At 37.7% G+C, this 25,450-nt stretch overlaps 1 protein-coding gene across 1 annotated transcript in view; it reads right to left on the reverse strand.

Moving 5' to 3' along the window:
* The window catches only part of CSMD1 (CUB and Sushi multiple domains 1), a 1,433,388-nt gene that overhangs the window by 1,230,020 nt on the left and 177,918 nt on the right, over positions 1 to 25,450 (reverse strand). Inside the window, exon 3 of the mRNA XM_065899861.1 lies at positions 8,479 to 8,591. Within this exon, the coding sequence (XP_065755933.1) occupies positions 8,479 to 8,591 (113 nt within the window). The remainder of the gene's footprint in view (positions 1 to 8,478; positions 8,592 to 25,450) is intronic.

Genomic DNA, 25,450 nt, shown 5'->3' on the forward strand with positions numbered 1-25,450 from the left:
TGACAGGACAGCCCTAACCCCATACCACAGCACTCTGGGCCCATATATGAAGCCAAATTGTAACCCCAGCTTTGCTTACAGGAGCAGAATCAAAACAAGAGAAACAAGAAATAAGATAAGCAACAGCAACCAGACTGAAGAACCTCTGATGCCTCAAGGGAGCAGAGCCGATACCATCAACTGACAGAAGTCATTGGGACCTTTACGGTAGTTATGGAACGATTGAGAACTGGATCCGGAGGAAGTCTATGAAGTCTACGTACCAAATTATGCATGTAATCTCACAACCTCAACCTCATAGACAGTGAGATATCCGTGACTCTCAAATGGAGAAAGTCATATACAGCATGGGACCCAGAGCAGGGAGCGCCTTGCACTGGCGAATGGCCCACCTCGACTCCTGGCCACACCCACAGCAGGCATGGTGCTCGGTGGACCGAAGGGCTCAGAGGTCTGCTGGCAGAGCATCCCTCTCCTCTTGGCCGAGCTTCACTGGACGTGGCTTTGCCTCTGGCACTTATTCCATCTTTATTCTTTCATCAGACATGTCAATAGCCATCGGTTATATACCAGCCTTTCTACATTACCTACACGCACTTCCTGGTGGCGGCTCTCCGTCTGTCTGCTCTGACCCATCATTTGATTGACTTAAAGTTGAACTTTCAGAAAGTCACTACCTCTCTCCTATCTCTGCACGTTTTGGAGGTGTTAGTATTCATGTTACTAACAGCAGTAATTAATTTCAAGTGCCATTCCAAAACCTTTGATTAATGGTCCTAGGGTACCTACTGTTAAACACTCCTGCAAATCAAGAACAAAAAATGGGTACCCAGGCTCTGGCAATGAAACCTAGGGAAGGACAGATATGAGGACCAACTGCTCTGCTCTCTATAATCAGATGAAACATGTCCTCAGGAAGGTGTGTCCTCACCTGGGTTTACCAACAAAGAGTATCTAATAGTCAAGAGGAAAGTAATTCGAGAAGTTTCCCATTTGTTTCAGCCTCCGTAATTGTTATAAATCCAAAATAATGTTACAGTGTTGGCTGATGGATAGCTAGCAGTTGTTGCTCCGCCACCACTTTCTCCAATCAGAAATGTTTCTCTCCTGCCAGGTGGGTCGCTCACATTCCACACTTTAATTCAGGTTGAGTTTGGATAATCACTTCAAGGGAGAACTAAATCAGCGCTGACATCCTAAATAAAGCTTTGAGCTTGAAGGGTAATAATCTAGCTGCTCTTTCTAAATCCAGATCCATGGATGTTAAAGGAAAGAAGATTCCGCTGGAGGGATGTGTCAGAGGGAAATGCCAAATACATTCAATGAAGAAAAAACATACTCTCAGTAAGAAGACCCACCCACCTCCGGAGTTAATTACTTAGTGAAACTAGGATGAAAGGTGAGAACTGTAGCCAAGATTCATGCTTCTCTGGTGAAATTCTAAGTAGTTTATGAAAATGAAGCCCATTTGCTTCCCCAAATAAATATATAATAAATGAAATTATTCCACTTTAAGTTTTTACAGGTTTCATTTAAGGGTCTGTATTGAGTCCATTATTGAAGGAATGCTTGTATATGTTGTGGGTCACCTAAACTCTTTATCTTTAAACCATTTCAGTGTTTTTTGTTTGTGTGTGTGTGTGTGTGTGTTTAGGAACTTCTAGATGAGAAGATGTGTTAACCAAAGAGAAAATCAAATTCAAATCCGTTAATTGTGACACTTATTAGCAATTCACCTTTTAGGTTTTGAGGGAAAGACATATGAACTACCGGCTGAAATTAAGCTAGGATTGAGTGCAGAATTTTTATCAAACAGTATTTCTGAATATTTACTTTGTGCCAAATGTCAAGGATTCAAATTTTTCCTTGGAGCCCCTCACTGCCCTCAAGGATGCAAACAAAAATGACCACAAGAGAAGGCATAATACGTGCCATCTAATTGCTCAAGTTAAAAGTACTGCAAGAGTTCACAAATCACTTAATCCACCTTATTCCTCTTCTCTCTGCAAACGTTTTGGGCATCACAATCGTGATTTAAAAGCCAAAATGTGACAAACTCGTAAAATGGAAGCCCATGCAAACAAAAACACTTCCGTTTATGTAACAGTCCAGTGAGATGAATTCAGCCTTCTCCTTGAGGATATCACAGAGGAAGTGTTCCCTGTCACACATGAAACACTATAAACCCAACCCCCTAACTGCGAGGCCAGCCAGAGGGGCCATGCTCCAGGCCCACCGTGAACTCTAAGCAGGACCCAGGAAACCTCCTATGGTTCTTAAAGACGGTAAATGCTTTTCTCCATAGTCTCGCCTGTGATTCTTCCTCACTCAGAAAGATGCCCTGATGACCCATCTTCCTGCAGAACTTCTATCCAATGACACATTGTAAACACTGTATTTGAGGCACAGCCCAAGCATTAACTCTGTCAGGACTCTACCTGTCCCCAAGTACACCTGACCTTCCCTCTTCTGCCCAATCGTGTCAAACACCGTGTCTACTTATTACACTCTCTGTTCTACTGAATTTTGTCCTGTTCCCCTACTACTCCTTCAGGACAGACACCATTCTTGTCACCATCTTTGTATTCCTATCATTTAGCTCAGTATTGGGTCTCTAGCATCTGCTAGATGTTAGCAGATTATTACTCAATTATTACTCATTATTAATCAATAAAAGCTTAGTAAATAAACGAAAGAATGAGTAAATCTGTGTGTGCATAAGCACTTACGTATATTCTCCACGTGTATATCATATATACACTTGTGTATGTGTGTATCTATGTAATTGTGTATACACACGTGATAATATGCATGTATTCGTATGTATGTATTTTCATACATGGAAACAAATAAACAACTATATGAGAGAACATATAGTAAGTGGTTAAGGATTACAATTTCTGGAAATAGACTTGCTGAATTTCCCCTTTCACATTTAGTAGTTAGAAGGTCTTGGCAAACTAAATAACTATAGGTCACTACCTAATTTTCTCTATCCCGTAATATTAGGTAATTTTACATTGCTTATAGGAATCTTGAAGATTTAATAAGAAAATGTACATAAGACTTCATACCATACTAGGCACATGCATCCATCTATCTACCTGTCTACCTATTTATCAAGTGTCTATCTACCTACCAATCTATTAACTTTTATCTATTGATTATCTATTCATCTATCTCTTTCATCTATGTACCTACCTACCTATCATCCACTTATTTACTATTTATCTATTCATCCATACAGATACATATACCTTAGTAAGCAGGACAATGCTATAATTGATAAAATGAATAATTTTAAGACAAAAAAACTGAAAGAGAAGAATTCCTTTAGAATAGCATTTTATAACCCAAGGGAGTCTCTTAAAGCATCTTCATGGGCAACCATTTTTCTCACTCCAACTAATGAGCTATTTCGTATGCAAAAACAATTTCCTGTCACAAGCAAATTTTTCCTATTTAGTAATGTCAAATTCCTCCTTGCTACACTGGCGGTATTTCTTTTAAAACAGATTTTTTAAACTGTCAGATTCTTATAGATTTCATGCATAATATTTAAGGCCAATATATTCAAATACGGCACCATGGGAAGGTGAGATAAATGTTGAATTGTAAAATTAGTATTTTATGAACAAAATATTTGACTGTCTACATTTGTGGCTAAGATTTTTCCCTTTTCAACTACCACATCAGCCAGCATTTTAAAAGAAATCTTAAAGAGAATAGATTCCTACCATTTCTATCAGCTTTGCCTTAGACAAGCAACCAGTTTAACCTTCCTTTGCCTACCCAAACAACTACTGCAAATGTAAATATCTGTGGCAAAATATGCATTAAATTTTCATTTCAATTTCTTTACAAAAACTGTCATCTCATGGATGAAGCCTTGGCCAATTTAATTCCCAATCAATGGAATTGCCCTACACTATCAAGAAATGTTCTAGAGAAGGAAAGTATTTATTCTAGTGAATACATGTTGGACTCATTAATTTGAATCACAGAGTTGGGGCTTTCTATTCAAGTCCAAGTACTATAATATACAAAAGTTCTATTTCACACAAAGTACTGGATTATCAAAATACAATCAATGTCAAAGAAGCTTCTTTCACTTGCAAAAATATCTAAAAAGTCCACCTAAATTACAGTAAATAATTGGTAAGAAGCTAAATTTTTAAAATATAACCAATACTAAAATTATGAAAAGTCAATGTATGAAAAATTACCAAGTAATTCATGAAACATTTGAAATGATATTCAGGATAAAAATAAAGATGCACATTAACAAGAGAAATGCCACTGAAAAATAAATCAGACTTCAGAACCAAAAATTGGGCGTTGAAGGGTTTTCATCATATATTCACTAGTGTTTCTAATGCTTAGTTTACTTTGTCACCAGTAAGAAAAAGCATTAAAACAGAGGAAGGCTTCCCTCTTAAAAAATGAAAAAATAAAAAGAGCATCAGAGTGACAAGTTCTTTGGGGCATAATCTCGAGACTGTCCCATGTCACCAAATGCATTTGTTCTCTTTGTCCTTAAGTCTAATGACTGCCTTGTCACACGTCTGTCATGACATAATATCTGTCACATCCTGACATGTCAATTTTCCGACCTCCTATATGATTTTTTTTCTTAAATCATAAATAAACGATGACAAAAATAATTTTATTTTAGTAACTGAGATCTTGATGAAAGAAAGTTGGCAAATAGAAATACATGAATGAATACTATTTATACACATAGGACTTCCAATACTGGACAAATGTAGGAATTCTGACAGTAATCCATCTCATTGTAAATTATGTGTAATCCTAATATTTTTTGTTATAAATTTACCAAAGAAAATTATGCAAATTCTTTGGTTGATCACGAAGAATAATGTTCCGTGACGGAACTAGGAAATATAACACTATAAAACACCCTACTAAATTAGTAATTTCAATTTTATTAGTCTGTATTTATGGGTTAAAATATGTTGATTTCATCAACAATCTATAAACTTACTATTTAGAGAGCTAATTACTGTATGTGAATAATGTTAGTGTGAAATTTCTAAATATTTCCATTTAATATCCAGTGTTAAATTCAACAACCGAAGGCATCAATTAGAATATTTTAATGTATTGTTTCCATACTCCTTAGGTAGCTTAATATCTCCATGTACGAATAATAATTTATGCAATGTACCAGTCCAAAGTACCAACAGCAAACTATAAAGTTCAGTTCCCTGATTAAGTTTATTATAAAGGTTATTTTGTATAGACAGATTTTTTAAATTTGGAAGACTTTCTCCAATTCAAGCAAATAAATGAAAATTAGAAATTTAAACATCAGTATGGTAATACTAAATAATTACTAATTTTAATTAGATAAATTAGTAATGGTTTAAGAACTAGAGAAAAAAATTTTAAAGCTGATTTAGTATTACATTTTTTAAAAATATATTAATTTATTTTATTTTTGGCTGCACTGGGTCTTTGTTGCTGCTCGCGGGCTTTCTCTAGTTGTGGCGAGCGGGGGCTACTCTTCATTGCCGTGTGCAGGCTTCTCATTACGGTGGCTTCGCTTGTTGCGGAGCATGGGCTCTAGGCGCGTGGGCTTCAGCAGTTGTGGCACACGGGCTCAGAAGTTGTGGCTAGTGGGCTCTAGAGCACAGAGCTCAGTAGTTGTGGCGTACAGGCTTAGTTGCTCCACGGCATGTGGGATCTTCCTGGACCAGGGCTCGAACCCGTGTCCCCTGAATTGGCCGGCAGACTCTTGCCCACTGGGCAGCCAAGGAAGCCCTAGTATTATATTTTTAAATTAAATTCTCTTTAGAGGTCTTGGAAAAGATGTGGACGTTTTATTATATTATTTAGCTTATATTAATTACTTGATGGAGTCTTGCCAATATAAAATCCAATGGGTCCTTCACATTCCACCCCTCCACATCCCCAAATGACCAGTAATATGCTTTCTATCGTATAGATGTGTTTGCATTTTTCTAGAAATTTATATAAAGGGATTCACACAGTGAGGACTCTTTTATCTGACTTCTTTCACTCAATGTAATTATTTTGAGAGTAATTCGTATTTTTGTGGGTATCAATAGTTTATTACTCTGTTTGCTGACTAGCGTTTCACTGTATGAGTACACCACAGTATGTTTATTCATTCGCCTGTAGATGGGTGCTCGAGGTTGTTACAATTCTGTCTATTAAAAATAAAAATGCTATGATGACCCATGTAAAAAAAAAAACAAACCAATGGGATTCAATGTTCTGGTTACAAAACGACTTTAGACATTTTTCCGACTATTCTCATTGCTTCTGCTTAATATTATATCCGAATACGTGTATTTACATATTTTATACACTCCTCAATAAAAATCTCACTTTTCCTCATGACCACTACATTGGTAAGTTACAATTATGTCTAAATTCCCTGTGGGAACTGATACTATTCATAAGTCAGCTGATATCTACAGTGAAAGCTTTAGTCGCTTCTAGATAAACTGTCTAGTCTTTAATCTCCTGTTTAGACTAACTTTATTTCTCCAGATAGTACAAATCTATTTTCTCAGTAGACCTTTAAGCTAACAGAGAACTATTTTACAAATAAAGATATTGAACATTTTATACAATTTCTGTTTTGCTGACAAAGTATTTTATTTTAATAGTTTTTTTCTTTCAAAATAATGACCTGTATTCACTTGTAAATATCAGACTATATTGTAATGTCACTATTTAAAACACAAATTTCAAAAAACTGCATCTTCACACATCAACAATTGAAAAAATACATTGACCTCATGACCTTGCTTACTTTTCTCGTCATTTTCCCAATTTTGTTAATAACTCATAAACATTTTCCCAACAGAGAAAATCTCAGTCATTTTTTATTATACCATGATGACAACCACTAACACCAACAATAGCCCAGAAAGATTCAGTAGAATTACTCATTTGGCAATCTCCCAGCATCGGTAGTTTCTGCAACATTTATCTTATGAAATTTAACAAAACATGATGTTCAAAGATCAACTTTGTCAGAAAGGGGAGGAAAATTGCCAAGGTTTCTCAAATGTTGAAGCAATATCTACCTTCTGAGCAAATACCATATATGCTGATTGGACAAGTTCTGTTTCACAGTACCTAGTATAGATCGCTTTAGAAACACTTTTGTAATGTTAAGTGAAAAAGAAATTTTGTGAAATTAGGGTATACAGGAAGTGGTAGATACAAGCAAATTTGAAAGCTAACAGCACCTATTAATCTTAAACTAGCCTGTTACTCTTCCAAAGATTAAATTATCCCCTGGTAATCAGTAATATACTTCAAGATGAGTTACTCTTTCAGGCCACTGATGCAGGTTTATATATAAATGCAGTGGCCTGGAGGAATTGGAGTCAGAATAGTATACAATACCAAGCATCACTCCACATAAGACTTTAAATGAAAGGATAAATGGCTCTGTTTATTTTACTGTGCAAAGAGGACATTCTACCCTTGTATTTTCTGATAATTGCATAGTAGCTAAGTTCAGTTGCACAAAGCACATGTAGATTTTATCTTTCCACGAAGAATGATTTTTGCCCAAGTGTAGGGACACTCCAAAGAAGAACACACACAGATGTGACTGAACCCAGAAAGGCTCGTTAAGTGAACAGTGTGTGTTGTAAATAGGAATTGGGCTATCCCTTACCCACAGTCCTTTTCAATTCATGGGCTTCAGAGTTTATGTTAAAAATAAAATATTTTGTATTACACATGAGAGAAAATTTAAAGTGTCTATGTGAAACAAGACTAAAGAGACCTCAGCATTTACACTTACCGTATTAGTAGTGCAATTTCTTAAAACTGAATACTTAAAGTGATCATCTGTATTATTCCCTCTACCAAACTCTCTTCTATCTTTTTAAAATTTCTGCCCCAAACAGTCACCAATGACAGCAAGACCCTAAGGGCACCTTGGCACAAAATCCGAAAACACCAAAAAACAGAAACAAAACAAAACTCACTCCTGATCCCTTGCAAGCACCAAACAGTCAAACTGAAATCATTTTCTCCATTAAAAGTTTCCACTCTGTCAACCAAAACTCATGCAATGGAATTCCCTTTACCTAAGCACCAACTCTGAGTATTACTATCCAACAATAATTTTAAGAAAACATATCTGTCTTAAGAATTAATTCTTCACAGAAAAGGAGCTCCATCAATTAGTATTCTAAATTCTCAAAACGTCTCTACCACATGTCAAAAGAAAAACCACTCTTCCAATCAAAATTTCTACCAGTAAAGGAAAATTGTCAACACACGTTTTGTGCTATAGGATGTTGGGCCGTTGTAGTAAATAGTGTTCTCCCATCAACAAAGCACAGAAGTCAAATGTTTGCACCATTAAACCACCTCTGAAATAGCAGCTTCCGTCTGCATGAAAATGTTCAGTGTGAGGTCATCTGGACGGTGGGTGTGTGCAGTGTACAAGGCGCATCCTACCTTCATACAGAGCTTTGAAGCCCTGGGCACTCACGGCGAAGTCCGTCGTGAACCACAGAGTAAGGATGGAGCCGGTGCTGACGATGCAGGAAGGAAGCTGAAATCCCGACAACCTAAATTTCAAAAAGAGATGAACACGGTCAAAAAGCATGAACTTGTTATTGAAGCTTATGTGATGAAGTCGTTCAATTCCTCTTTCCACTGTGGCCTGTTTATTTGACATAAGTCACTGCACAACTGCATGATCCATATACCAGGTGTTGCCAGGTAACTGAAATGAAGCATTTTCAAGGACTAGAGTTTGCTTATTTAAACACTTTTTGAGAAGATTTTTTTGTCTTGAAGGACATGTACAATACACCATTGTCTAAAGAGAGCGCACAGAACTTACAACAATGCAGTCATCCTTACACCTGCTATGCGAAACAATGTAACACTCCATGTGCTTTTGAGTTTATTTTTCTCTTAACTTATTAGATAGTGTGCTGTCACATTTCATCATTAATGTGCTTATTTTTACTATCTTCCCACCCCCCAATAAATCGGTTTCTCTTGAAAAGAAAACAAATCCTAGTCACAACGTCAGAAATAAAAATCAATGACTACCTTGAGCTCAGGTCAAATGAATTGATTTTGATATTTGGTTTTCAAGACAAATTTTTCGGATTTTAAGATATGTGTTTCAATTATAACTAGGTTGGGATATATTAAGAAATCTTAATGATGAGAAAGAACTCTGAAGGAGTGAACTAGTATAATAATATGTAAAATATAATGCTTTACAAACAAATAGCTTTTCTAAAGGTTAAAGAGATGCTTCAATTTATATCTTAACTAAAGTTTACTAATTAAATAGTTTGTCTACAGTTGCATGGTTTAGTGTAGTCTGAACACAAACTTCTGACTCAAATAAAAAGAAAAAAAATCAACCTGAACATTCATTTCCAGGGGGAGAAACTCTGTCTTGCCAGTAAGTCTATGGTATTAAAGGCCTAATTACAACCACTATAGTTGCAGAATCAAACCAGAAACTAGTAAGAGAAAAATGACAGGACAATCGTCAACCAGCAAACACTTCTAAATAATCCATGGATCAAAGAAGTCTCAAGGGAAATTTTTAAAAGTACATTAAACTGAATGAAATATAAACACAAGATATCAATATCTGTAGGACTCAGCTAAGCTGAGGGGGAAGTTAACAGCACTGAAAACATACATTAGAAAAGAGGAAAATTCTCATATGTGTAATCCAAGCTCCCATCTCAAGAGCTTAGAAAAGGGAGAGTAAAATAAACCTAAAGCAAGAAGGCAAGAAATTACAGATAAATGCCAAAATCACTGGAAATGAAAACAGAAAAGCAATGAAACAAAGTCTAATTCTTGGAAAAGATCAACAAAATTAACACATGTAGCAGAAATGACCAAAAAAAAAAAAAAAAGAGGGGGATAAGAATAAATAGAGATAAGAATAGGAATAAGAATAAAGAGGAGGATTAGATAAATATCTAATAACAGGAATAAAATAGCAAATATTACTAGAGACCCCACAGATACGAAAAAAATGCTCTAAAAACTACACCCATAAATTTGACAAAAGTGAAACTGCTTACTTCCTTAAAACACACACACACAACGAATGACCACAACTTACTTGATGAAACAGAAAATGTGAATAACATTGACATTACATTTACTGTAATGTAAATGTTAATGTAATGTAACATTTAATAGTTACACTATAACTATTAAAACTCCCCTGAAAGAAAAGTCCTGGCCCAGGTGGTTTTACAGAAGAATTCTTCTGCCGTAGACTGAATGTCTGTGTCACCCCAAAGTCGTATGTTGAAACCTAATCCCCACCATGATGGTATTTGGAGGTGGGGCCTTTGGGTGGTGATTAGATCATGAGGGCAAACTATCCCTATAAAAGCGACTCCAGAGAGCTCTCTCGCCCCTTCTGCCATGTGAGGACACAGCAAGAACACACTGTCTCTGAGCAGGAAGCAGGCCTTCAGCAGACACTGAAACAGCGGGCTCCTTGACCTTGGACTTCCCAGTCTCAAGAACCACACGAGAGAAGTTTTTGTTTTTTTATAAGCCACCCAGTCTATGGTATCTGTTATACGTACTAAGGAATTTACCTAAATGCACCGAGACATTTACCAAACATGTAAAGAATTAACAATTTTACGCAATCTCTTCCAGAAAACAGAAGTGGATAAAACACTTCCTTACGCATTTTATGGCACCATTATTACTCTGTGCTATGGACCGAATTGTTGCTTTCAAAATTTGCATGGTGAAGCCCTAACTCCCAATGTAACTGTTCTTGCCATTTCTTTATTTTTTCGATTTTCATTGGCGTATAGTTGATTTACAGTGTTGTGTTAGTTTCAGGTGTACAGCAAAGTGAATCAGTTTATTTGTAGATATGGATATGGTATATGTATATATATATATATATCTCCATTCTTTTTCAGATTATTTTCCCATACAGGTTATTACAGAATATTGAGTAGAGTTCCCTGTGCTGTACAGTAGGTACTAGTTATCCATTTTATGTATAATAGTGTATATATGTTCATCTCAATCGCCTAATGTATCACTTTCTCCCACGTTTCCCCTTTAGTGACCATAAGTAAGGCTTTTAGGAGGTAATTAAGATGAACTAAGTTCATAAGGATGGGATGCTAATCCAACAGGACTGGTGGCCTTATAAGAAGAGGACAAAGAAGAACCCTCTCTTCCCTTTCCTCTGACGCTGCCACATGCCTGCACTGAGAAAAGGCCATGTGCTCGCACACTCAGAAGACAGGGGTCTACGAACCAGGAGGAGAGTCTTCACGAGAACTTGACCGTACTACACCCTAATATCAGATTTTTAGCCTCCAGAAATGTGAGAAAATACATTTCTGGTGTTTAAGCCACCCAATCTATGGTATTTTGTTGTGCAGACCAAGCTAACACACCCTGCTACCAAAGACAAAGGCAGCACCAAAAAAAAAAAGGAAAGAAACAGACCAATATCCCTCATAAATACAGATATAAGAATCCTTAACAAAATAAGAGAAAACAGAAGTAAGCAATAAATAACAGTTATTCAATAAGGCCAAGGGGTGTTTATTCCAGGAATGTAAACACAGTTCAGTATTTGAAAATCAATCAACGTAATCTGCCATAATAACTAGCTACAGAATAAAATCACAGGATTGTAATATTCTATGTAGGAAAAAGCATTTGACTAATTTAAGCATCCAATCATGAGAAAAACTTTCAATAAAATATGAATGGAGAGGGCTTCCCTGGTGGCGCAGCGGTTGAGAGTCCGCCCACCGATGCAGGGGACACAGGTTCGTGCCCCGGTCCGGGAAGATCCCACATGCCGCGGAGCGGCTGGGCCCGTGAGCCATGGCCGCTGAGCCTGCACATCCGGAGCCTGTGCTCCTCAACGGGAGAGGCCACAACAGTGAGAGGCCCACGTACCACAACAGAAAAAAAAATATGAATGGAGGAAAACTTCCCCAACTTGACAATGAGTACCTTTAAAAAAAAAAAAACAAAACCTACATCTAATATTATACTTATTGGGGAAAGACTGAATCCTTCCCGCTAAGACTGAGAACAGGCAAAAAGGTATGGTTTCACCACTTTTATTCAACGTTATGCCAGAGGATCTAGCCAGTGCAATAAGCCAAGTAAAAGAAATAAATGCGTACAGATCAGAAAGGAAAAAATAAAATCGACTCTATTTGCACCATTAGCTACATAGGTTATGCCAAGGAATCTATAAGAAAACTCCTAGAGTTAATACTTGAAATTAGCAACTGCCCAGGATATATAATGAACATACAAAATTCAATTTTATTTATACATGCTAGCACTGAACATGTGGACACCAAAATTAAAGATACAATGCCATTTACAATCGCCAAAAGAACACTTATATATAACAGGTACAAAACTGTGTCCTGAAGACTGTATAATGCTGAAGAAAGAAATGAATAAAACATTAAATAGAGCAATATACCATGTTAATAGACTGGAAGACTGAACATTGTAAAGATGTCAATTCTCCTCAGACTTATATGTAGGTTTAAGACAATTTCTATCAAAATCCCAGCAAGATTTCTTTTAGACACAGACAAGATTCTTGTAAAATTTAAATGGAAAGCCAAAAAAAAAATAGAATGGCTTAAATAATTTTGAAAAAGGATAAAATAGGAGGAATCAGTACACCTGTTTGCAAGACCTATTTTGTAGCTACAGTAACCAAATCCATGTGGTACTGGCAGAGGGACAGACCAATCCATCAGTGTATCAAAACAGAGAAGTCAGAAACAGACTCATGTAAATATGCCCAAATAATTTTTGAAAAGGTGCGAAGGCAACTCAGTGGAGCAAAGAAAGCCTTTCAACAAATGGTGCTTAAACAACTGGAAGTCCACAGGCAAAAACAACCAAAAAAGAGCCTAGACCAAAGTCTAACACCCTATAGAATAGTTAACTCAATATGGGATCACAGACATAAACATAAAATGTAAAAATATACAACTTTTAGGAGAAATCATAGGGGAAAATCTTTAGGATCTTGGACTAGCCAAAGAGTTCCTAGAGTGGACACCAAAAGCACAATCCATAAAAGAAGAAAGTGATAAACATTAAAACCATTCACTCTGTGAAGTACCCAGTTAAGAAATGAGAAGACATGCTACAGACTGCTAAAAAATATCTGCAAACCATGTATCTGACAAGGACATGTGTCTAGAATATATAAAAAAAAAACTTTAAAGATTCAACAGCAAAAGAACAAATAATGTAATTAGAAAACAGGCAAAAACCAAAGTGTCATTTCATCTAAAAGGATATACAGATGGCAAATAAGCACATGAAAAGATGTTCAACACCATCATTCATTTGGGAAATGCAAATTAAAACCGCAAAGAAATATCACTACACACCTATTCAGAATGGCTAAAATGAAAAACAGTGACAATGCCAATACTGGCTGGAATGTGGAGAAAATGGATTGCTCATATATCGCTAGTGGGCAGAACCACTTTGGAAAACAGTTTGACAGTTTCTTAAAAAATTAAACATGCGAACAGTATGGAGGTTCCTTAAAAAACTACAAATAGAACTACCATATCACCCAGCAATCCCACTGCTGGGCATAGACCCTGAGAAAACCAAAATTCAAAAAGAGCCATGTACCAAAATGTTCACTGCAGCTCTATTTACAATAGCCAGGAGATGGAAACAACGTAACTGTCCATCGACAGATGAATGGATAAAGAAGATGTGGCACATATATACAGTGGAATATTACTCAGCCATAAAAAGAAACGAAACTGAGCTATTTGTAATGAGGTGGATGGACCTAAAGTCTGTCATACAGAGTGAAGTAAGTCAGAAAGAGAAAGACAAATACTGTATGCTAACACATATATATGGAATTTAAGAAAAAAAAAATGTCATGAAGAACCCAGGGGTAAGACAGGAATAAAGACACAGACCTACTAGAGAATGGACTTGAGGATATGGGGAGGGGGAAGGGTAAGCTGTGACAAAGCGAGAGAGTAGCATGGACATATATACACTACCAAACGTAAAATAGATAGCTAGTGGGAAGCAGCCGCATAGCACAGGGAGATCAGCTGGGTGCTTTGTGACCACCTAGAGGGGTGGGATAGGGAGGGCGGGAGGGAGGGAGACGCAAGAGGGAAGAGATACGGGAACATATGTATAACTGATTCACTTTGTTATAAAGCAGAAACTAACACACCATTGTAAAGCAATTATACTCCAATAAAGATGTAAAAAAAAAATTAAACATGCAATTATCAAATGACCAAGCAATTATTCTCCTGGGCAGTATTTACCCCAGAGAAATGAAGATTTATGCTCACACAAAACCTGTACAAGAATATATATGAATATATATACGTATACATATATATACACATAAACATACAGTTAATAATCAAAAACTGGAAATAACTCATATATCCCTCAAGAGGTGAATGATATACAAACTGTGCAACATCTATACCATGTACTACTATTACTCAAAAATAAAGAGAAATGAACTATTGATTTATAACACCTGGATGACTCTCCAGAGAATTATGCAGAGTGGCAAAAAGGCAATCCGAAATAGATTACATACTGTATGACTTTAACATTCTTGAAATGACAAACTTCTTGAAAAGGAGAACAGGTTATTTGTTGCCAATAGCTAAGCAGGGAGTTGGGACAGGAGGGAGGTGGGCGTGGCCATAAAAGAATCACATGAGGGAATCTTATGTTTTGTGTCTCGACAGTTTCAGTGTCACTTTCCTGGCAATGTCCCTCTACTACCGTTTTGTAAGATGTTACCTTTCGAGGAACTGGGTAAAGAATACTCAAAATCTGCATTATTCCTTACAGCTGCATGTAAATCTATGATTTTCTCAAATTTGAAAGTTTAATAAAACAATAGATTGGAGGGCTTGGGACGGAGGCACTCTAGAAAATATATACAGATTAAAATCATCCAGTTAGTACAAAAACACAGTATTTAATAATAAAACATTCTCTCATTAGATTCAAAACTTAACTGAACAAAAAATGATTATTTAGTGTAGTCCGTTTTGAAGTTTTAATATTTATTACCGTAAGTTTAGATATCAAATAATGTGGTAGCACTTTAAAATAAACACACATTCATGTTTTCTTTAATGAACTTTAAAAAGAATCATGAATAGGAAGGGAAAAGTCAAACTATTATCTCAGAAAAAAAGTAACAAGACACTAAGAGTTGTAAAAACAATGTTATATGACTACTGTTTGGAAGTTTGAGGAAGTTCAACATACACAATGGTAGATAAAATATATACAAGGGGGGGCTTCCGTGGTGGCGCAGTGGTTGAGAGTCCGCCTGCCGATGTGGGGGACGCGGGTTCGTGCCCCGGTCCGGGAAGATCCCACATGCCGCGGAGCGGCTGGGCCTGTGAGCCATGGCCGCTGGGCCTGCGCGTCCAGAGCCTGTGCTCCGTGGCGGGAGAGGCTGCAGCAGTGAGAGGCCCGCGTACAGCAAAAACAAAACAAAACAAAAATATATATATACACACACACACACACACACACACACACACACAAGTGATCTGTTGGTTGAGGTGGGTAGGAGAGTTGATTCAGTTAATCATTGAGACCGTCAAGAGCTAAATTTGTGGTTCCAATGTTTATAGCCATTACCCATCACACCAGCTGAGAGTGAGGAATCTAAACAATGACCAGTGAGGAACTCACTCTTCAGTCTCTCTACAAATACCCTAGTAAGGATGTATGCTGCTGATAATCTCTATAGTACATCATTTGTATCCTTTGCATGAGGACCCTGGGGATAAATTTCAATGCTATCTTCCTTCAGGAAACATATGTTCTTAGGGGCAACCAGTTTATTTTTAACACCTAGTAAATCATGGAGCTGTTCAAGTTGCTTAGTGTTGACTAAAAGAAAATTTCGAACCAAATTTCTGGCCTTCCCTAAGCAACGTGTGAATTTTTATAGTAGCCTCGTTGCAGATTCTGTAATTTGCATTCCTTCAGAATTTTATCTTGCTGCCATCCATGTATCTTTAGATCTTTGTAAGCCACTTTAGATATAACTCCTCACGGTATTCACACAGTGCCAAGTCAATGAAAACAAGAAAGAAAGAAAATTAACTCTGCTTTCCCCTCCCCATTTCTATCAAACCCAATATCGCCTACAACATACGCACATTTGACCTACTTCTTCCTAGAGTGCAACTCAGAAACATGGTTGCCACTGTTGAAAACAATCCTAGCATCCTATTCAAAGCATTGGGTTTTCACCTGACACCGTCATTGAATCATTTGTGGGGAAAGAAAGAAAATGATTAGAGAAAGGAATGGGTATGAGAAAAGTGATAGAAACATTTCACTCTCAGCAAAAAAAAAAAAAAAAAAAAAAAAAAAGAAGAAAAGTATAGGTAGCAAAGGTCCAAACCTCTCTCTTCCCCTGCCCCCCCCCCACCCCGACACCTACCTCTGCCTGTCTTTTTCTAGCTGCCTGCCTGTTGTCTGATAGAATCTCATTTACTGTATTTTCTACTGGGAGAAAGCAATTCCCCTCTCACATCCGGCGATCTGGGTAAATGATACAGCCTGTCAAAGATGAGTGATTATTAAATAAAGTAAGGACAATTTGGGGCAGCTCTTCTATATTCTCAGTGCTTGTTCACTCAGTAGAAACATGAGTTTCAGAATCGAACAAGTTTATTCTTCTTCCATCTCGCAAGAAATTACTAGAATGAATTGCACTTAGAAATATATCAAAAATATTGTGTACTCCACTATCATTCAAGATACTCAAATTGCTGATACCAATGCCATAATCTTGAGTATTAGGAGTGGTGAGGCTGGAGAAAAAATAAGAAATTGAATGAAAAGGTCAGCAGAAACAAGATTGGTGTGAGCACAGTCTATTTCACATAAATTAATGAGGAAGTTTTAACTCCATTCAAGAGAGGTACACTCCTAAATGAAAATAGTACCTATTTCATTTATTTATTTTTCTATGTTGTTCAACATATCATTTATAACAATTAATATAAAAGTTATAAACCTACTTACAGTATCAATTTCAATGGTAGATTTTTATGATATATTTATATACATTACATTTATTTAAACTGTTGCATAGTTCCACCGTTAAAAAAACGTGTTGGATTTTAAACTCTGTGAGAGCTTCATTTAACTTCTCTTGGGCAAAGCCAAAGTTAAATACTTTATACTTTCTTTAAATTTCTATTTTCAAAAAATTTTACTATGTCCTATGATTGGCCCAGCAGCAAAGATATTTGAAGCTACTATACTTGGAAGTCTTCACTGTTTTTATTAAAAAGTTAAAACTATAAGTCTTTTTTTAATATTAAACAATTACAAATGCAGATGTGATATGTCTGTACTGTACTGCTTGCTTTCCCCTTCCCAAAGCTCTTAGCACATCTGTTTGAGTCTGGTTTGATTTAACAAGAAGAATGTCATGTAGTCATTTGGTTTTATTACACTATTTTAGCCCAACACTGAGTTCCCAACAATTCTAGGTTGCAATTATTAGACCAAAAACGTCTAGAGGTAAAACATTTGGTAAAATTGCATATTGACAAAAGCCTAAGAAAGGATTTCATGTTCAGTTGTACTCTGTTCACTTAACCACAAGGTATACACACAAGAGAACAAGGGGAGTAATCAACTTTATACAAAGAAAAATCAGGACATCTTGTAGTAAGACAGAGGCCTCAAGTCTACAAGTCAAGGCATCTTTTCCTATTGTCTAGTGCTTACTAGGAATTAAAGAGGCATTCTGGGTAGTTTGTTATCTGTCTTATGCGTAGGAACACGGAAGGAATACCTAAATGATTTACTGGTGCCATTTTGAAATGGTTTTCCATGCTAATTTCAGGAATAAAAAGTTTCTATGCCCAGTAGATATCTGCATTTCTATCTACGTCTCTGTGGTTGTACATACAAATGTGTGTATGTACATTTGTACATACAAATGTACAATGATACATACAAATGTGATGATGTCTTTTCCCTATAGTAAGCTCAAAATTTTACCTGTGATTCATTTAATAATAATGTCCATGCCAAGTTGTTTGAAAACAATATACATACTCCAGAAGTGTCAGGGCTTTTTTCACATCTATGAAGACTGATACGTGTGTACGTAATTGGACAGAGCTCTTAAAAACAAAAACTGAAAACCTTGGAGGGGAAAAAAAAAAAACCACAGTTGACTAACACATCTTTAACTTTCTTACCAAGATTTTGTGCGAGAGGTAGATAGCTATTTGCCCTCTAAAAGGGTTACGTCTCTCTTACATGAGTATCTTTGGTTAAATTTTGAGAACGTCATGAGATTTCTGGTAGCCCTGTCACTAATATTAATATTAATATTGCTATGTATATTGCATATATTTTAGTATTAATTGTTATATATGTATATATAGCAATTAAACCACTGCATTTGCTTTAACTTACACCCTTCCTTCCTAAGAGGCTAACATCATAAAAAACATCTTATTTTCCTTAAACATGTCATTGCTCATATCATGGTCTGTACATAGTTTATTTCTCCCCAGAATCCTGAGAGGAACTACACTCAGTTACGGTGATTTAGTATACTTGGCCTATCTTAGTCTGTGCTAAATAAAAGTTTCCTCCTATCGGAATTCACTCTCAGCTAAACACTACTCTGTCATAAAAATGAATTTTCCCCAAATTACATTCTCAACAAATTTGCCAAGACTTAATCCACTGATCCTCTTTTCCTATCAGTGCATCAAGCTATTCTGAGCAAGTGATTTCATAATTACAGCATCTATAATACATTATCAGAAACAAAAATCTAAGCAGGTTTTGCCCCCAAGCATGAAATAGCATCCTCTCGGTGTGACTCTCTTATGACCACAGAAACAGCATCATTTATAAATGACACGAACGTAGTAACAGCCTTTTCCACTCCGAAGTGTGACTGTAAGTACTGTAACTCCATTCTCTTCCTCTGCTCTTGAGCCTTCTGGGCTATCAACTTCATCTCCACCTGAGTGATAAGGATCCAGAAATTGTCCTCCTAGTGCAAAATCCATTAGTAGGATTTTTTTTTTTTAATTTATTTGACTGCACCGGGTCTTAGTTGCAGCACGCGGGATCTTCGTTGCAGACTGCAGGATCTTTGTTGCGGCATGCGGGATCTAGTTCCCTGACCAGGGATCAAACCCAGTCTCCCTGCGTTAGGAGCACAGAGTCTTAACCACTGGCCCACCAGGGAAGCCCCCATTAGTAGGATTTTTCTATCAAGATCTCTTTCCAATCTGTTTTCCCCCAGCTACGCCACTTTTCCATGTTAAGATTTGACATAAGCCCTGTGCTACCTTAGGATAACTCAAAGGCTTTCTGCTTTACTTCCTCATCTGAGGGTTAGGATATTTAATGCTCATCTAAATTTCAGCACAGCTATGATAAACAAGGCAAGGCCCTAAATGACTTCTTCATCGGCAAGCAAAGGGATTAGGCAAAGACCCCTAGAGTTCATTTCAGGGCTTAATCATGTTGAGAAAGTATTTCAAAGACCGGAAATGATATGCAAATTTATTTATTTCACTGTGGTAGCTCACAAAGTACATTTTTTAATTGAGATTTCCTTCTTAATTGTGAATCTAACTTCTTCTGTAAAAACTGAAACCTGAATCCAGTAGTTAGGTAGTTAGATGGAAACTCTGTATTTAGAATTACAGATTCTCCTCGACTTATAATGGGGTTACTTTCTGATAAGATATTTTCAACTTATGATGGCTTTAAGTCAAAAATGCATTTAATACACTTAACCTAAGGAACATCAGCTTCTCCTAGCCTACCTTAAACGTGGTGCTCAGAGGGCAAAATTCATCTGACACAAAGCCTGTATTATAAAAAAAAAAAGTGCAGAATATCTCATGTCACTTATTAAACACTGTACCGGAAGTACAAAACACAGTGGTTTTCAGTGCATCCTTTGTTCACCCTCCTGATCGCACGGCTGACCAGGAGCTGTGTCTGTCTCTGCCCAGCATCACGAGAGAGATGGGACCGCATATCGCCAACCTGAGACAGATCGCAATTCAAACCTCAGAGTATGGCTTCTAGCGAATGCATATGACTTTCCTACCACTAGCAAGTCAAAAACTCTTGACTCAAGGACCACCTACACATACACACGAACACACACATTGAGGTAGAAAGGAGGAAAATATCTAGAGAGAGAGACAGACGAAACTCCATGTGGACTGGTCACTCCTCACTTACACTTTGTAACTCCTGACTGACAGCCCACACCAGCTGGATCCTAACATTCTCCTGACTCTCCTATTGAAACTCCGTAGAGTGACTCTGGGTAAAAACCAGAGGCGACTGAAAAGGAGGAAGAGATAGGAGGAGAGAAATACAAGAACCTGTGCGTCCCAACACAGAAATGAAGAATCTCCTCTTCCAACAATTTTGAAACCAAGGGCTTTCCATGAGTCTGGTGCATACTAGAAATGCAGCCATGCTTCCTGAGTTCACAGGCGAGAGAAGGTACTGGGACAATTAGCAATGTTAGTTAATTGGGCAAATTAATAAAATTATATATACTTTAAAATATTTAGGTATTATGTAACAGTTGGGTAAAGGAGAATTATTTCAAATAAACGGTATATTTTTTTAAGGCCGTGAAGATAATCCACATTTACACACATCTTCATGACTGCCAGTGTGTTCTCAGAGGGCTGTAAAAATACCTTAAGGGCTTTGGTAAAGTTCACAAACAAGAATAGACACAGGCATTAGGAGAATCTAGAAATGCTGGCTAGTAGGAAAAGAAATTTATGTGTAATTAAAAGAGCATAAAAAAATCCTTGTTAAAATATATGCATTTTATAAACGTGACTAGTAATTATTTTCAGAGACTTGGGAAAACAAAACATGAATTCAAGAATTTCATTAAATGGCTTATCAGAGAAAAGTCAACTCACGCAAGGGACCTTATCTGTGTCCTACACGCAGCTGTTCCTCAGGACAGAGCCTGGAGACAAGGAGGGTTCGATAATGCATCCCAAAGTCTGGCTGTAGGATTCTGGCCCTGACGATGAACGAGTGATCATTATTATATGTCACTCAAGAGTTCATGACCAGTTGCCTTCCTAGACTTGGGTTCCAACACGCACACCGACTCTAATACCAGCTGACCCCGTGGGCATTTTGCCAGCTGCCTGTCACTGTTCAGAGACTGTCTATACCACACGCTCATGAAATCCTTAAAATAACACCCTGTTTTGTGGGAGAGGAAACTAAGCCTCAGAGATCTTCATTGACTTACCTAAGACCACAAAGGTGGTGAGTATCAGAGTCAAGATTCAAATCCAGGAATCTCTCTTGAGCCTGTGTTTTTAACCCCTGGAAACTCACAAGGGATTTCAAACTGGGGCCATAAAGGACCTAAAACTATACGGGACCAAACAGATGGGTAAATAATCAGTAATTTGGGCTTGATGACACAGTGGTATGTACAGACAATTAATCCAATTGTTGAAATGAAACCATTACGTAAATGAATGATAAAAGAACCAAGCTCTGAACCAGGAAGAGGAAAGACATTGGAGGCAAATCCCCACCCAGTTCACAGGCTGGCCACTGAGCATTTACAGCCCAGGGGGATGCTCACCACAATGATGGGTCACCGACCCGCTCCCCTTGCAGCCCTGAGCTTCCTCGAAGGACACTGCCATGGACGTGTTCACATGCACATCCTGGGAACCGTAAAAGGCACATTTAATAAAGCCAATTCTTTTCTCTTGGCTTTATTTTGCTACAAGGAAAAGAACATGTCTCGTGTTCTTTATGCCCAAATCTGCCCTAGTCTGAAAGAGCTCATTTTTTTTCTCATTCCCAGTCATGCCCCTGGCCTGTGAATGTATAAAATTCTCATCTTTTGATTGAAAAAGTCTATTTACGCCCTGCACCCTTATGAATTTACAGATAGAGTTTAAAATTTGCATACATTTCCCTTTCTCGTTCAGAAGGTAGAACTTTAGAGGACCTGGAAAAAGGGGAAATGGATGGAAGCTTGAAACACACAAGTGAAGCAACAGTTTTTTGGCTGTTTGACCAAAGTTGGGAGGATGGGAAAGAGACAGGATGAAACATGAACATGTGTGGAACTTAGGTTTTTGACAGGAGGCATAAAGAAGTGATCTTATTTTCTCTCCACATCTCAGAATTAGCAGCTTTAATCCCTTCATAAATAAGGATGAGGAATTTTAAATTCTCTGGATCTAGGAACACCAAACTTGAATATCTGGCCACACAAGTGCATTTTCCAAGTCACCCATGTTCCTCATGACCCTGTCACGGTGATGTCCCCACATATCCCACAAACCAAGTCAAAGTAATAAATGACAAAAGGAAAACCCACCAAATCCTGAGACCATGTGTTTAAGAAGAACCCTGAATGTACTAAAACAGAGAAAAGGAGCAAAACAATGTGTGTTATGGTCATCAAGACACATCAAACGTTTCCACTGAACAGAGATGACGGAGGAAGCTGGAGGTCGCCTGTCTGACCTGATTTACTCTGACTCCTGTTTGGAAGGGTACATTGATGGTGACATAATGGCAGGAATGAAATAGGTCTATTTCCTCAAGAAAAACCTGGTTTCTGTTACCCTATGACTCCACATGCCAAAAGAAGGCAACAGATTAAAACCAATGATCTCCCATCGAAAAGTTTACGTATTTGAATCATTCATATTTTTCACAAATTCTTCTATTCCTGGAGAAATTTGAGAACACTGTAGTGTTGAACCAAGTCTAATTTTAGACAGTCTTCTATATGATACACTGGTGGTGTGCAAAGGTAACCAATCAACAGTAGGTGGAGGAAACAGGAGCTTTTTATATACTTATTTATTTTTATGACTTTATTTTTTATTTATTTATACAGCAGGTTCTTATTAGTTATCCATATGTTACATATTAGTGTATACATGTCAATCCCAGTCTCCCAATTCATCACACCACCACCACCACCCCCTGCCGCTTTTTTCCCTTGGAGCTTTTTAAAGTATTAGTGATACTACTGATACATTGTTGTTCAAAAAAAAGATAACAGAACTCGAATAGAGAATGTAAACTGATGCACGAATATGTCAGTCAGTGATTTTCTTGGGAAAAAATCTTATCAGTAACTTCCTTAACTGACCTACATGTCCATAAATGATTACACCTAATTTTGGCACAATCGTTTCATTTTTTTCATTTTGTTTTAGTTTTGGCTGTGCTGGATCTTCATTGCTGCGCACCAGGCTTTCTCTAGTTGCGGCGAGCAGGGGCTACTCTTCGTTGCGGTGTACAGGCTTCTCTTGTTACTGAGCATGGTCTCTAGGCACGTGGGCTTCAGTAGTTGCAGCATGTGGCTCAGTAGTTGTGGCTCACGGGCTCTAGAGCACAGGCTCAGTAGTTGTGGCGCACAGGCTTAGTTGCTCTGCGGCATGTGGGATCTTCCCGGACCTGGGATTGAACCTGTGTCCCCTGCATTGGCAGGCGGATTCTTAACCACTGCGCCACCAGGGAAGTCCCAATTCTGTCACAATTATTATGAGACACATAAGATGCAGGACTGTGAAGTGTTAAGGCTTTATTTTAATTATGAGACCAAAACATGTAGCCTTGGGAGTGTGATGACCCCTGCAGGTGGTCACCATGCAGGTCTGGAGTTTACATATTTTGCTACCTAATCACCGGTTGCCACAAAAATCTTTGAAATTCCTCATCTGGGGGTGAATCCTTAGTCCTCCTCCCTCCTTCAATTTCCAGGGGCATCACCCATCGCTCTCACGTTCTCCCCTTGGAACACGAAGCCTTCAGCCTCATACATCAATATCTGGAAACTAATTGTATCGGAGACTCACTGCACAGCATAAGCACCTCATGAAAGCCAGCTTGCTGCTTCCCTGCAGGGAGAGTCGTGTTTTAGCAGGAGACACACGTGGAGCGGATCCCAATGATGGGACCCAGATGTTGGGGACAGGCAGGTGGGGATGTGCTGTGGGCGGTGTATGTCCGCTTGGAGGACAGCAGTCTCAGCCATGGGCTAAAAGAAGTCCCACCAGATGACAGCTAAACTAGGCAAGGTAACACTATTCCTGATGGGGCCAGACCCCCATCAGGGCTGGTGTGTGATTCTACAGTTCATCTTGCAAGCGATGTTAATCGTGAAGCCCTGAAATCAAGGGATGTGTCACATGCAGATTTCATGGCAAGCGACTGGAATTTTAACCAAAGTCTATATTCCTAGCGTTGAATCCCACACACCACCATTTACGACTCCACTTTTTCTATCACGAAGAACAAAGTGAATTCACATCATACAAAGCAGCTTGTTAAAATACAGGACGCAGTCGAGATCATCCAAAGATTGATCATTCCAGGTTTTAAGACCAAAACGAACACATCCCATTTAACTAAATGTATTTCCTCATTTTAGTAGAAGGAACAGACGTGACAAATAATTGAATTAGATTTCAAGGTGTCACTGTCTTACGAAAATTGGCTTTTGGGGACATTTAAGGTTTCACATGCAAAGCGTCTTCTTACTATAGGAGAAATTTAGTTCTTATTTGAATAAGGATATTTTTAAAAACCTACCTTGTGTTAGAACTCGCTTTGTTAGTGTGTAATGATGCTGCCAACCTCTCCTGCTTGTAGAGGTTAATTGCCTGGTTTATTGAATAAGCTGCATGGCTGGGATCCGGGCACGAACAGGAAATGTGCTTCTCCAGTTCCGTACCCTGCTTTTCACGACTACCCTGGGTCACTGTGCGTGCGTTCCCGTACTTTTTCCTCAAGGTCATTCAACATGATATGCTATGGGATGGCTAATGATAGAAAAATTAATGGGATGGCTTCTCTCCAGAAGAATCCTTTTAGGCATTCTATGTTGGGATGGCAAACACAGTCAAACAAAACAAAGCCTAACTTGGATTTCACAACAAAACAAACCAAAACAAATGACAGACCAGATCTCCAACTGAAGAACTGTTTCTTAAATAAAGTAGTAGAAAAAAATTAATCTTCAAGTAACTGACTTAGGAGGGTTTAGTTCAAGAGAAAAATCTAAGTGGATTTTTAAAAAGAAATAAATCATAAGACATTTCTGGAAACCCCAGAATCATCAGGGCAGAAATTGAGCTACATTTTCTGGAAATGATTAAATTATCCATAAAATTGGAAACATGTTCCCAAAGAAGAAAGTAACATGAAAATTCTCCTCTTGAGATGTCCTTTACCTAGCCCTGTATATTTTACAGTAATTTTTTCACATAGGTACGACAGCTGTCTACAGATGTTCTGAACAGAGTATTAGGTTAAGAAGTGTTTCTGTCTTATATTC

The sequence above is a fragment of the Phocoena phocoena genome, chromosome 21 (assembly GCF_963924675.1).
Source record: "Phocoena phocoena chromosome 21, mPhoPho1.1, whole genome shotgun sequence".
Lineage (NCBI taxonomy): Eukaryota > Metazoa > Chordata > Mammalia > Artiodactyla > Phocoenidae > Phocoena > Phocoena phocoena.